General features: G+C 45.3%; 2 protein-coding genes across 2 annotated transcripts in view; both read left to right on the forward strand.

Annotated features, from left to right (window-relative positions):
• The first annotated feature begins 424 nt into the window (after positions 1 to 424).
• On the forward strand, positions 425 to 5,815 carry LOC121704660 (5-demethoxyubiquinone hydroxylase, mitochondrial-like). Its single transcript, XM_042085061.1, has 6 exons — positions 425 to 621; positions 914 to 1,095; positions 1,403 to 1,517; positions 2,126 to 2,265; positions 5,049 to 5,117; positions 5,568 to 5,815. The coding sequence occupies exons 1-6, from the start codon at positions 447 to 449 to the stop codon at positions 5,643 to 5,645; spliced, it is 759 nt and encodes a 252-aa protein (XP_041940995.1). The 5' UTR covers positions 425 to 446; the 3' UTR covers positions 5,646 to 5,815.
• Positions 5,816 to 11,244: 5,429 nt separating this feature from the next.
• The window catches only part of LOC121705618 (inositol 1,4,5-trisphosphate receptor-interacting protein-like 2), a 4,419-nt gene continuing 1,112 nt past the window's right edge, over positions 11,245 to 14,551 (forward strand). Inside the window, exons 1-2 of the mRNA XM_042086693.1 lie at positions 11,245 to 11,286; positions 12,532 to 14,551. The exon at positions 12,532 to 14,551 is cut by the window's right edge and continues 1,112 nt beyond it. Coding sequence (XP_041942627.1) covers positions 12,564 to 14,060 — 1,497 coding nt within the window. The 5' untranslated portion in view covers positions 11,245 to 11,286; positions 12,532 to 12,563 and the 3' untranslated portion in view covers positions 14,061 to 14,551. The remainder of the gene's footprint in view (positions 11,287 to 12,531) is intronic.

The following is a 14,551-nucleotide window of genomic DNA, read 5'->3' on the forward strand; positions in this document are numbered from 1 at the left end:
AAATGTCATTAGGTATGTTTTGAATCTGGACCCAAAGTCAATACAAATTGATTGGTTGATGTTTATGCATTGATTGATTGGTTGGTTGGTTGATTGATTAATTGATTGATTGATTAAATACCACATGCATATCTCATAGGGTAGTCTAGCTTCCTTTGATAGGCCTACTTGGATACTAGTTGTTGTGCATTGGCCTCTGGTTGTTCGTTTTTTGTGTGTGAAAGACTGCCACCTATAGATGAATGACAAAAAGTGCATCCGATTAACCTACAAGATGTCAACACTTTGTTGGAAAAAAACAAACAAACCGTGACTCGGTTACTGCAAATGTTTGCGAAGTTTTATTAATATTTTTCTCCTGCCATTATGCTGCTAATGTCTGTCAATGTAACTTTATTAATCGTCTCTGTTTAATTTTGCGCAGACGTCATCCACAAGCGACTTGGATGGATGGAGTCTTGCGAAACGGGAGGAGGCGTTTGACATTCAGGACTTGCCTGGAGCTTTCACATCTACTGTATGTCATGCAACGAATTGTTAAACATCGTCTTTTAGTCCAAGAGTGCACAATATCATTTCTTGCACCGTCGACATCACGCCAGTTATGCTTAAATAACACAGGTAAGGTAATGTTAATGTTGGTTAACTCAACACTTCTGTTTCAGTTTTGTAACTGCCATCACGCACGCACGCACGCACACCCCCTCATTCACAATAAGTTTACAACAAGGAATCTTAATGTGTAAATCTGAGCATTAATGTGCAGTCTGTATGTAGGCTAAAACAAACGCGAAGAGTCTACGCGTTTGGTTACTTTAAATATGAATTAGATTTTTGTGTGTTGTGTTAATGTAAACTAGCTAAACATTTTGTTTATGTGCATTATCTGCATGTGTTTTTTGTAATACCGCAGCTGCTGTGGTGGTCTCCAGTATACGACCATATAGCGTGGTACCACCGTCTAGCGACCCCGAGGAAAAGGCCATGCTGCACCGCATGCTGAGAGTTGACCATGCTGGGGAATACGGAGCCAATCGCATTTATGCCGGTCAGATGGCCGTGCTCGGCAGAACGCAGACCAGACCGGTGATCCAGGTGTGATATCTGGAACTGTCAGCTTAACCTACTTGACCTGACAAACAGACACAATTCAGTGGTGATCCTCCCATGTCTGTCAATATGGTCAAGTTGCCAAATTATATTAACCTCGTTTTGGGCATAGCTTGTCAGTCAACTGACTAGTTGATTTAGATTTTGTGGAATTTAATTTATTTGGTGATCGAAGTAATAACCTGTTGGGTTGGACAAAGTGGTTGTAACTGGAACCTTTTGGATCTTGGCTCAAATGATAGCCTACATTTTAATGAATTACATGGTTCATTAGATACTTCTATCTTAATAGGAAATGTGGGACCAAGAAAAGAAGCATTTGACAAAGTTTAATGAAATCCTTGCTGAAAACAGAGTGCGCCCCACAGCCCTTCTCCCTCTGTGGAACATTGCCGGCTATGCACTGGGTATGTCTAACGAGCCATGTGTCACATACATAACATGTGGAGGAAATATAATAGATATCAGTTTGCTGGAATAACACCTTGTGGGGGTCGTCATTGTCATGATCATTCTCATTATCTTTTTTTCTGCGTGGGTATCAGATTATTGTTTGATGATATAGGCCTACTCCTTTACTACACCCACTTATGAGCACACAAAGCATATAGGTTTATCATGTGCTGCTGTCATATACTGTACTACTCTTTCTCAAAATACCCTATACCCTCCTTTCTCTTTTTCCAGCATATGGCTACACCAGCATCATGTAATTGTCGGTGCTGCACACAGCATTTCCCCTTTTCCTTTTCTGCCTCTTCCTTCCTGAGGATGGTTTGTAGTGCTAGCTTTAATTAAATGATCATATCATAGAGATATTGCTTATACTGTAACACATAGTCAGCGACCACTGGCTGTGAATGGCTACTTTATTTCCCCCTGCCTTCCCAAAATATTTGGGTTGCCATATTAAATCTGCTGGTAGGACGGATGTGGCCCCAGGGCTTTATGTTTGGCACCCCTGATGTAATGTATTCTCTTTTTCTGTCTCTCTCTCTTTCTTTCTTTCGTTCAGGTGCCACGACTGCTCTGCTTGGTAAGGAGGGGGCTATGGCCTGCACGGTAGCCGTAGAGGAAAGCATCTCTGAGCACTACAACAGCCAGATCAGAGCTCTGATGGAGGCCGACCCAGACAGATACACTGAGCTCCTACAGGTAAGCTGGCACCCTCAGCACTAACAGATACTAATGCCATGCATGGGACTGTGGACGACCTCACACTGGGCACGGTTCACTTGTACCATGCCGGAGTACGGTTCTCTCCCGTTCTTGGTCCGCACTCACACTGCATACTATCAAACTGTACCCAAGCACGGTTGAGCTGCTGTGCTCTAGAGTATTTGCATAGGCTCGATCATAAGCCCAGCCGTACCGTGCCCGAGTCCACCTCCTCAAGTGGACGTTGGCACGGATAAGCATACCGTGCCCGGGTACGGTACGGAGCGATCACACTGGTCAAACGAACTGGACTTTGGGGGTCAAACATACTCAGGTACGGTACGGATGGCATAGTGTGAGTACACCCTGAGAGTCCTGCAATTTGGTCATCTGTGATTGGCTTAGAGTAACCTTTAAACATTTTCTTTGCAGCAACAATAGGATAAATACACTGAACCCTCAATGCTGAATGTTGATTACTTCTAGAGAAGCTTAGTATACAGGAAGTTTAGCTTAAAAGGCTAAATTATAGCTTTGTTTTACCTAATGCCATGAAATGAGCAAATATAGCTTTTCTTTGCAGCTTCCCCATGGGTAACGTGAATAATACTGAGAGAGTGATACTGTAGGTTAGCATCTCTATTGCTGTTGTTCAGTTAGCACCTTCAAGCCAAATTTACCAACTGGCATCATTCTTCCTTTTCAAACCAGGCTCGAGTGAGGTATAAACAGGGTTCCTACGCAGTATGGAAAACCTGGAAAAGTATGGAATTTGATTTTAGTAATTTATGTATGGATAAGTATGGAAAAAAGAAACAAGGGTATGGAGAAATATTTATGTTTCCAGACTATTGCATCTACAGTACTACCAGTGTTTAAGCCGAAAATAGCAGAGCTAGGTATAGGGCACGTGCATATTTGGTTCGATTTGGTTTTGGTACCAGGGTCCCCTTGTGGGAGAGATTTTTTTCTGAGGACCCCCATTCAATTGTATCTTGATGATGTGGACTGACATCTTAAGCTACACAACAGTAGGAATGGTTTATTATGACCGGAGTGCACTCATCAAGATACAATTGAATGGGGGTCCTCAGAAAAAAATCTCTCCCACAAGGGGACCCTGGTACCAAAACCAAATCGAAAACCCCAGTTCTATGCACGTGCCCTATACCTAGCTCTGCTATTTTCGGCTAAAACACTGGTAGACTTTTTTTGATTTTGTAAAAGTTACCAAGACATGGATACTGCATTATCTGATAAACTGTTATTGCAAACAAATAATACTGTTTAGGGTGATTTCTGAGGCCTCTGCCAGCAGTGCACTAGTTTCCAACATATGTAGTATGCTGTATTAAATGTGAGTGCACCTTCCAACACAGCACTTCCCCATCGAAAAGTATCCAACAATGGGCAAGTGTTTTCTGAGGGCTAACAAGTTAATAATAAACATTATTATACAGCTCTTCACAATGCTAGTAGAACACTCCATTGACAATATCTAGAATACGGTCAGAAAAATCTACCGAGAAGTTTGAACATTTGAGTATGGAAAAAGTATGGAATTTTGAAATGGAAAATGTGTAGGAACCCTGTATAAAGTAATGGTACTTTAGATTGTAAAGTGTCAGAAGTAGTCAAGTCAAGTCAAGTTTATTTATAGCGCATTTCATACAGAGGTCATTCAGTGTGCTTTACATAAACAAAAGCAAACAGGAATAGCTAATAAAAGCATAGAAGGGCAAAAGTCCAAGAATAGTTGAAAAAGTAAACAATAAAAAAGCAAACATAAAATACACAAGAACAAAAACATGAAAGGGCAATAGTTTAAAAGTGTTTAAAAATGAAAAATTAAAAGACATAAAAAACAACATATAATGATTGCAGAACTTGTTTTCTATCTCTCAAGCTGTGATTGTGAACACAAATTTCAGATGACTATAGACACTGGGTAGCGGGAACACATAGGAGGATGTTCCAGTACTAGACCTTGATGAGTCCGGCTTGTACAAATACTCTCTGCTGATACAAGCTAGTGGAGCATACGGTATACTGTGATTATGTAGCTGTTAATGCCTTTAAAATTGCACACATCTTGTTCACTGTCTGCAGTAGAAATAAATGGAAAGGTCAGAAGACTTAATTTGCAGTGGGAGATATACCAGTGGGTTGATATTACCTTCAGCTATGAGTGGTAATCATTGTTATCTGTGCCACAATCTTATCTCTCAAAAATGAGTTAATGCTGAATGGTTCAGAGGAAATGTAAGTTCCCACTAGATGGCGATAATGGGTTACAGAACAGCAGTGTGGTGTGTTTTCAGATGCTATTGTGTTCATGAGCAACTGGGAAGTGGGAAAAGTCCCACTTTTGAGTGGCAACGTCACTCCTGAATGTCCGTTAAATTGGGAAATCCCACTTTAAAGTGGGAGCTCTTTGAAAGCTCTCAGAAGAACGTTTTGTCACTAGACACAATGAAAGATGTAGTTGTTTCATTCGCAAATAAGTCACTTCATTGTTTATTTACGATATGCTCATAAGCACAGGTGTTCGTGATGTTAAACAGTATTTCCCAGTTTACTACTGTGTAACTATGTGATGTTGGCCTTCTGGCTTCCTAGCCTACGAACATTATAAACGTCACCAGTTTGTTGTTGTCAAGTGAACACTCTCAACTTATAAGTGGGAAGTTCTGAAATGGGAACTTTGCCACTTCCCAGTTGCCTGACACACCATATTCAATAGTGTGTGGAAGATTAACTTTTCTTCCGTTCTTTTAAAGATGATAAAGGAATTCCGTGATGATGAAATGGAACATAATGACACTGGACTGGAGAATGATGCTGAATCTGTAAGTTGTGTGCTGTGTTTTTTTTTTTTTTTCCATCAAAGGCAGTTTTTAATTGTGCACTTGTTTATCATGGTTTTCCAAGCCTTTTACATACACAACAATCAACAGACCCTTTTGTTTACACTTGAATCCTTGAAATTCAACAACCACTCGCAAGAAAAAAAATTTTTCCAACTCACAGATGAACATCTGTTTGTTCTCTCTTTCAAATGCATCTTGCAGAGAAGCATTTTTAATTATCTACCATTTAAAAACATGATACACTTTTACACTTTGAAGGTTATTTTATTTCTTTTAGGGTTAAGAATTTATTATAGGCAGACGTATGCTGTTGCCAGTTTTGGTTTTCCTGGTTGCTTTTCTTGTTTTTGTACAGTTCAATTAATTACAGAGAATTATTCTCTAGAAGAGTGCTATGAGAGAAGATTAACTGGTTTGTCTATATTACAGGTCCCTGGCTACTGGCTTTTGAAGAATGTGATACAGGCTGGATGCAAAGCAGCGATTTACGTCTCTGAGCGCGTCTAGATCTCAGAGTTGTCTTTGAAAAGGAATAACCAAAAGACTATTTTTTTTCATTCTGTAAATATGGTTTTGGATTGCTCCTAAAGAAGTTGTTTCTATTGAAGTTTGTTTGCCATTATGTGTGGGATACATTAAATGACCTAAATTATCTATGATAAAGTGTGCTAAATATTTTTACGTTTGTCCTATTACGGTACTATTATTGTTTGCAATACCTGGACAAATTTGGATATTTGGATGACAGTCTTTGAAAAAGTCGAGGTTAATAGGTTCCTGCTCACCATGATATTCAGAAAAAAAACTACAAAAATAGAGATCTTAAACAAAAACTAACCAATTTGGAAAAGTCTGGAATTTTTGTATGGGGAAAGCACAAGCACCCTACAACCATTTTATTGAATAGTCCTCCTTCCTCCAAGTGAGAGTGTAAATGCTAAAGAGGCACTTAGTGGAATCAAGAGAAGAGGCCTGAAAACGAGGCATCGAGGGAGAGCTGTGGCGCAACTGGTTACAGCTCCAGTACCATATTCGGATCCATGGAGCAATCGACAACCAAGCCTATTTAGCACTACACAACATGACGTGGGTTATTACAACAATGCACAATTGGCAGCAGTCACAACACGCTGCGTGTCGTACCTGGGATCCCTAAAGGCCCTGCTAAACCTTAAGTGCATTACCAGCAGCGGTGGGCAGCATTTATGATACATGTATTTAAAATACAAATTTCAAATACAAATTTATTGGGTTGAAGAAAATGTCTCCGTATTTTTTATTAAAATGTTTTATAGGTATGTATTTTTGTATTTTAAAAATACTGCCAAATATTTTGGTAAAAACAATATTTTGGTGATGTGATGACATCATACAGTGCAAAACAATGAATGTGGCCTCTGACTGGGGCTGATTTAGTAATTTGCCCAGGCTTGTTGTGATCAGAATATTGTGATTCAGAAAGATTATCCAGTGCAAGATGAGTACCATGTAGGTTACTCACACACACACACACAATACACTCCCTCTCTCACACAAACCCACTCACTCAACCTTACCTTACCTTCTCACCCACACGTATAAGTTTGCCTGTTTTTGGTAGATCTTTGGAACAACTTTGACTGTGATGTGTATGTGTCCTCTGTTGATACACAAAGCTGATGATACACATCAGCAGTGTTCCTGAGTTGCTGTTCTGGCATGGTCTCTTTGATATTGGCCAACTTATTTTTCTTGAGAACTTTAATCAGTAGGTAAATTAACATGATCATCCGATCAGAAGACATGCCCTGCTTATGAAGTTGCCTCATGTATCACCTAAAGCAGTATTAAGCATCCTGGGCATGCACTGACAATGTCAGAGACTTCATTCTCCATATTATATGTCAGTGTACCATGAGCTTGATGTTGTTATTTTAAGGTAATAGAACTACATTGGGTTATATTCATTCATACATTCTGTGGCTCTCAATAGGTTCAGTGGTTTGGGCTCTCAATAGGTTCAGTGCTTAGTTTGTAAGTTCAGCTGTGACTTTTTTTTAAATATTTTTTGGGCTTTTATGCAACAGGATAGTGGAGAGTGACAGGAAGTGAGAGGGAGAAAGAGTCGTGGTGGGATCCGGAAAGGACCACGGGGCGGGAATCGAACCCGGGTCGCCGGCGCACGGTGCAGGTGCCCCAGCTGTGACTTTTTGAGTACATCTCTGATACAGTATTTAGGCTATGATGTAACAGGCAGGTAAGCTGTTGATCTGTTGATTGTTTGCAGATTTATGGCATGTCTTGTAGGCAGAGAAATGCTGTTGCTCTCAAACACTGTCCACTTAATCAACAGAGTCAGTGTACTGACGAAGGAATAGATTAAATGGACAGATATGGAAAGTTTGCAAACTGATTTCATGCTCCTTTTAAGAAGTATTTTTAGTATTTTGAAAATACAAAAATACAGTATTTTATTTTTAAACATGGTGTAGCTACTCTATTTTGTAGTTTATTTTCATGCACTTAAAATTAGGGTATTTGATACTTTAAAATACATTTTGATGTATTTTTGCCAAAACCCTGATCACCGGTAGCCTTAATGCCCAACAAAAGAACCAAAACAGCATGCACCAAAACTCTTGACCCTAGATTTGACCATCAGTGAAAATGTTTTTAGGTTTTTGGACACCAGAGGGCAGTGGGGTATGAATGTGCCTGGTCTAAGAAGCACAGAAGTTGTACCAGTACAGTTGTACTACTGCGGCTAATTTGACTCTTTAACTTGGGCGTAGGCTGATGAAGGCATAAATTCAATGCAGATTGGTTGGCCATACGTTTGTGCCCCACAGCGCTCAACAGCATGTTTGTAACCGTGTGGGACTGAACGTTGGTAGTTGAAACTCCTTGAACTGAGCTGTGGTATAAAAATGCCTGATCTGGATTGTCAGATGGGCTTTCAGTTGAGACATGCCTAAGCTCCTGACATCAGAGTGAATCTGAGGGGGGAAAGTGTGCCATGTTTACACACCGCCCGCAGGAGGAGAGGGAGCACAGAGCGTGGGTGGTCACTCTGATAACACACGTGTAACCTGATCTGCACACTGGTGCCCACGCAAGCTGGCCAGCTGGAGTAGTGGTCTCTCATGTAGGACTTATCTATGTCTCTCTCTTTCTCTCTCTCTCTCTGCCTTGGTCTCTCTCTCCTCCTTTCCCACTCTTTCCTACCATCTTCCTCTCCCTCCCTCACTTTTCTCGCTCCAGTTCCCATGACCTAATCTGTATGTCATCTGAAGGGATAGTCGCCGGGCTGGCCGTTAGGACTCTCTTGTGGGATTCAATCTCAACGGCGGCTCCTGGCCCGTGGCTCCTCCCGACTCACTCCAAAGAGAGCCACCACTGGCCCATACACACACACACACACACACACACACACACACACACATTTATACTGCACGTACGCACAGTCATTAAAAGCAAAATCTGCCATTTTGGCAAAATGTTGATATTTGAGATTTCAAACTGCAACTGTCCCTTCCGAGACAATGCTGATTGGCCACTTGGTCTCCCATTAACAATGCCAGGTCTGTGTGAATACCAGCGTTTTTGTGAGAGTACACGATGAATGGACAGCTTGAGAATTGTCCAGAGGAATTAATTTGACAAAAAGTATGGGATTAGAATCGCAGACTGTCGCCTTGAACATTACAGCACATTGCACGTCGCTCATTCGCAACTTATATTATATTGCACACACTCAACACTGGCCACTTCATTCATTCACTCCAACGTGTCCACTCTTTCCCCTGTGTCTAACTGTCTCTGTCTGTGTGTGTTTCTCTCTCCCTCCCGCTCACTCACACACACACACATTGTGGAGGCCGCTCTGGGTAGTTTGGCACTGGAGGCTGGGGGGGCTGTTCATCCGTCCCGTTACAGAGAAGGAGAGAAAAGGGGAGGGAGAGAGAGTGAGGGAGAGAGGGAGAGGGAGAGCGGGAGAGAAACTGATGCAATCGCTGTGTAACAGCGCAGCAACGCAGCAACTTTGGCAGTTTACATTATTTGTTCAGTATACTGTGTGTGTTTGGTAATAGCATAGCAGTTCAATAAATACTACAAAGTCAAAACAAAACTTTGTGAAGCTCTTGTTACAGGTTGTGGGTGAACAGAAATAGCAAACAGATATTTAGAAGAAATCTCTGGTTAGATTATATTTCTCGGTTTCGGTTTCACGTAGACTTATTCATGAATTAGACACAGAGAGAGCACTGACTTGGCACTGCTGGTGCCCTTGAAACTCAAATCAAGGGACTGTTCTGCTGCCTCTCTGTCCATGGAAGAATCCCTTTTTTCATAACAGTCAGAGAGAAACCAGAAAACAGCCCTGAGGTTTAAAAAAGCCCTTGCTGCTGTACTTGCTTAGCAGTAACCAGATAGTGAGGTCCTGGACCCCTATCCTCAAAGCAATTACACACAACCGCCATGACCTACCGGCCGCGAGTGGTGATTTGTTGAGAGTGAGCAACTCAGTCAGCATTTCCTGGTGGGCCAGCTTCCTCTTCCACTGAACGGCCATGAAACCATCTTTCCACTGTGCGATACAGAATACCTGAAGTGTATCTTACATGAAGCTCTCTAGCCAGTCGGTCAAGCTTAGCTGTCGTGGAGCAGGGTCACGTATGGTCAAGTATGCTTTTTTTTTTAGGAGAACGCAGGGAGTGTGGTGTGTGTTATGTGTGAGACCACAGTGACTCAAGTGTTTGAGAGTCATGGGATGTGAGTGGAACCAAGCGTGTCTGGAAGAGCTGGAAAGCCACCCATGCTCCACAAGCATCCCAAACACACACACATACACACACACACACACCTTCAGGCTTATGTTCACAAAGAGAGAGAGAGAGAGAGACACACACACACACACACACATACATGTACACACACACACCCTCAGGCTCATGTTCAAAAGGAAAAAGACAATCACACACACACACACACACCCTCAGGCTCATGTTGACAACGAGACACACAGCACATGCTGGGGCACCCAAGGGGAAAATGTTGAGATCCTCTTTTTGTAAACTTTACACACACACACACACACACACACAGACTGAAGCCTTGGGAACTGTGATACTGATATTTATTTTTAAGGTGGGGGTGGGTTAGGGGGGGTTGAGTGTGAATGAGACTGAGCTGTGTTTGGCAGGACAAAAATAGACCTATGATAAATAGAGGGTGTAAGGGTCAAAGAAACACTACTGCAAATCTCCTTTAGAATTTATTTCTCTCTGTCTCTCTCCTTCTGCGTGTTTTCCTTTTCTTTTGCCATTGCTTAAAGTAAACACTGTTTTCCGATGCTGTAAATACAGTGACCGCATGAGAATATACCACATAACCATGAGAAGGAGAGCATACACACTGATGTAGGTCATGCTGTTTTGAGTGTGCCCATTTCTCCAGTTGTTTGTTGGGGGTCAACAGGTTTGTGCGACAGAAGGCCAGGTGGCTGTGTTTGCGTGTTTGGTCTTCTTCTTGCGTTTGACACCTGCGTCGATCCAGCCGAGATTGTTTGTTTTGAAAACCTTAGTGTGTGTGTGTGTGTGTGTGTGTGTGGGTGTTTGTATGGGCGTCTTCCTGTCCAGCTCTTTATTTGAAGGAGCGGGCGGTTTGGCTCTCCTGCTGTGACACCTCTTCTCCCAGCTGTCTGTCTGTGGTCTTTGCATGAGCTTACATCCACTGTTTGCTTACATGCAAATCCTAAAGATGGAAGGCTGTAATCTTTCCTTCTAAAGAAACTTGTCTGTCTAGCTTAGTCCTCGTCTGTCAGCTTTTTTTTTTTGTCTTTTGGAAGAGTTATTCTGGCTGCTCATTCTGCCCGTGGGGGCTGGATGAAAACACAAAAGACTTCAGTGTCCAGTGCAGTGGTCTGCTGGTCAGTGTACACAAGCCCAGAGAATAGAGGCCCTGGTCAGGCTGGAGTTTGGACGGCTTTGCGTTGGAGGAGGGTCAGAGAGGGTCATTCTCCGCAGTCGTGCGTGAAGGCACAGGGTGGGTGCAGGTCAACAGAAGCACAGAGTTGTTACTGTGGAAGCAGACTTCTCTCTCTCTTTCTCTCTCTGTTTGTGTGTGTGTGTGTGTGTGTGTGTGTGTGTGTGTGTGTGTGTGTGTGTGTCGGTGAATACATGTCTGTTTTCGTGAGACGGAATGTGTTACACCCTCAATGAGAGGCTCAATGAGCACATGTTAAGTTTTATAGGGTCAACGCCTTTACTAATGTCATGGGCTGCACTGTAATTGCTTCTCTGAGCTTTTTCCAGGGTTGGCCCCAGATGCTCCTTTATTTCAGCCGGTCAGCTTGTCGTGTAGGTACACCTCTGTGGGATCCATCAGCCTGCCAGCTGTTTTACTGGACACTATTTCTGGACACATGGCCTTTGACCATTGGAGGGGGGTGCACTGGCTTGACCTGCTGATCCAGCTGATCGATAGTGTGTTGTAGTTGATCAATCTGGGCAGCTGTGGCCTGAGCTAATTATGCCTGAGGGGAAGGTGGCTTAACACAGATGGCTCTGGACACCAGAAGTTAGGGCACTCGGACATGCATGACCACCAGCAACACAGACAGTGATTGTGTTTGGAAATGACTGAGGCCAAAGAGGAAGTCACTGCTCCGTCTGTGTGTGTGCATTGTGTAATATATGGATGGGTGTTAGTGAGCACTTCTCAGTCTAAAGGCATCCGTGTGCTTGTCCGCGAGTGGCTCGACTGGGCTGTCTGTGTCTGTGCGCGCGTGTGTGTGTCTCTTTAAGACGAGAGGGAGGGGGTGGAGGGAGGAGGACGGAGTTTAGTCTCGGAGTTCTGCTCTCTTTTTTTAAAACTCAAATTCCTCTCTCAAGAGTTTGGCATTTCCTCCGAGCACACAGTCAGAAAGCCGCTCTCTCGCTCTCTCTCTATCTCTCTCTCTCTCTCACACACAGACTCCCTCCCTCCCTCTCTCTATCTCAGTCGTGTGTTCTCAAAGGGCCCGCCACTCCAAAGGGGGGGATTTTCAAACATCCCGACGCGTCTCCGGACTTCTAGTTGGACTGCATCACCCAGCTGTGGAGAGACTACAGCGTGAACTTTTACCTCACCCCCCCTCCGACACGAGGAAAGGACAACTGGAAAAGAGGGAAGCAAAGACAAACAGAGGAGGAAGAAAAAGAAGAGGAGGAAGAAAAAAAAGAGAGAAAATTTTAAAGAACTGCTTCAACACTGGGCACTTATCAACACGGAGTGGACAGAGGAGAAGAGAAACAGTCTGGCTTGTTCACCGCTGGCAGCTCTTGGTCGTAGTCAGGATGGGCTAGCCTGCTCGGACTACTCACCATACTCCCACTCACAGCCTGGTTGGAAGGACCTGCGTGTCTGTGTGTGAGTGTGTGTGTGTGTGTGTGTGTGTAGGGGAGGATGAGTGTTTACACGCTGAACCTTCGCGTGTTCTGGCCTCTGCTCAGCTGCGTGTTGGTGGTCCTACTGCTGCTTCATCACCTCACCCTCCGGAACGTACCGGACACCTCAGCGGGTGATGGCTGCCAGGACCCCCAGGCCCTCCTCCTCGGGCCCCTGTCGCTGCTCAAGTACGTGCTGGCGTTGGCCCTCTGCTACTTCTTCTTCCGGCACTGTGCCCGCGGGCCCGAGGGCGGCGGGGGGAGGAGGGGTCTGGGCCGGGCGCTGCTCCTGGAGGGCCACGGACGTGCCCGGCGCGAGCTGCTGGAGGACTACTATGAGCGCGAGGTGCGCCTCTCGCCCCACGTCCTGGGCCACAGCAAGGCGCATGTGGCCAAGCTGGTCAGCGAGCTGGTGAGGGTGGGCCGCAGCGATGGGCCCCCGGAATCTTCCCTGGCATTTCGCGGCGATCACGTGCAGATCGGGAGCTCGTACGAGGAGCACAAGGTGGGCTCGCCGGACTGCTTCGACATCCTTGTGCCGCTGCGGCTTCCTCGCGGGCTCACTCTGGACCCGGTGGTCTTCGCCGAGCGCCCCGGCGGGCCGCCGATGGTCGCTCTGGAGACGCCGCGGCGCTCGGACTGGACGCGGCGGCACCGGGCGTTCGCTGAGGGCTTCCTGCGCGTGCACGCGTCCGCTAGTGCCCAGCGCCTCAGCCCGGATTGCGTGCTGCGCTGGTTCTACCCGGCCGCCCAGCGCTGCTTGGCTACGGTCCGCTACCCTTTCGAGCAGCGCTGCGCCCTGAGCCTGTCGCTCGGCGAGGACCAGCGCGTGCAGCTCCGCCTGACGCCGCGCTCCGACTACGTCTGCTGCCACATCTCCATGGGCGTGCGGCTCATCCCCGCGCTCCCCCTGGGCGACTCGGCCTTCCTGGTCCCCACGTCGGACCCGCGCCACCCGGGCGAGGACCTGTGGGCCGTCTACTTCCCCAAGCAGGAGCAGCGTCTGCTGGGTCTCCTGAAGGGACGTCTCCCCTCCGGCTCCTGCCACCTCAAGGTCCTCCAGCTGGCCAAGGAGGTGCGGGATTTAGGGGGTCAGACGCTGGACAACCAGGCCCGCGCCGAGTGGAAAGGGGCGCTGTCCTCCTACGCCCTAAAAACCGCCTGGCTGCGGCTGCTCTTCAGCACGCCCGCCGAGGCCTGGGAAGACCGCCACCTGGTGGACCGTCTAGAGGACCTGCTGAGGAGCCTGAGGGAGAGCCTGCAGAGCTGCACCCTGAGGCACCTGTTTCTCGGGGGCGACGTGGGCCTGCTCCCCGAGTCCGTGGCAATGCCCAAGCTGCTGAAGGATACACCGCTGGCCAACCTGTGGGAAGGGGTAAGCGCGGCCTCCCTGGAGCTGGTGGCGGCGCGGCTTTCCTACACCTGGGCGCACCTTCACCGGCTTATCCGACTGGGGCGGCCCCAGAGAAGCAGTCTAGGCAGGGGTCTGCACTGCAAACACATAGAGGCCGAGTGAGGAGCCTCTACAACACCACTCCCAATGAATCTAACAGCAATATCTATTGCCCAGGGTCCAGGGACTGGCTCCTTACTTCAGGGCAATTGTTGGCTTGATAACTCATTCTATGTTCAGACTCATGTTTGCAGACATTTATAATGCCAAACAATGATCTCATTAAGTGATAATGTTGATTTTGTTTTTTGCACTGCTAGATACAACCATTATGTTTTATGGAATATTTATCAGCAAACACCGGTGCCTTATATATCATTAAAGAAACAGTCCATTTGGAAAAAGTCTGTAAAATTCATATGATGAAAGTGTTTTAGCATAGACATAATGCTGTGTTTTTATACAGTTACATAGAAAAATTATATTTTAGTTGTTTATTTTTATATACCTATGTTGCATGTTAAAGGGCATTATGCCATTTAAATGTGCAAGTTCTTTACCACCGATTTAACATGCAAGTACATGACAAGTGTGATTCTTGTGTGTTTTTTACA

Source organism: Alosa sapidissima, chromosome 3 (assembly GCF_018492685.1).
Source record: "Alosa sapidissima isolate fAloSap1 chromosome 3, fAloSap1.pri, whole genome shotgun sequence".
NCBI lineage: Eukaryota > Metazoa > Chordata > Actinopteri > Clupeiformes > Clupeidae > Alosa > Alosa sapidissima.

Excerpts from the sequence above, each read along its gene's own strand:
- LOC121704660 (XM_042085061.1), top strand. The coding sequence starts at position 447 with ATGGATGGAGTCTTGCGAAACGGGAGGAGGCGTTTGACATTCAGGACT. Across the intron at positions 1,096-1,402 it reads AGACCAGACCGGTGATCCAG|GAAATGTGGGACCAAGAAAA; the intron begins GTGTGATATCTG and ends CTATCTTAATAG. Across the intron at positions 5,118-5,567 it reads TGGAGAATGATGCTGAATCT|GTCCCTGGCTACTGGCTTTT; the intron begins GTAAGTTGTGTG and ends TCTATATTACAG.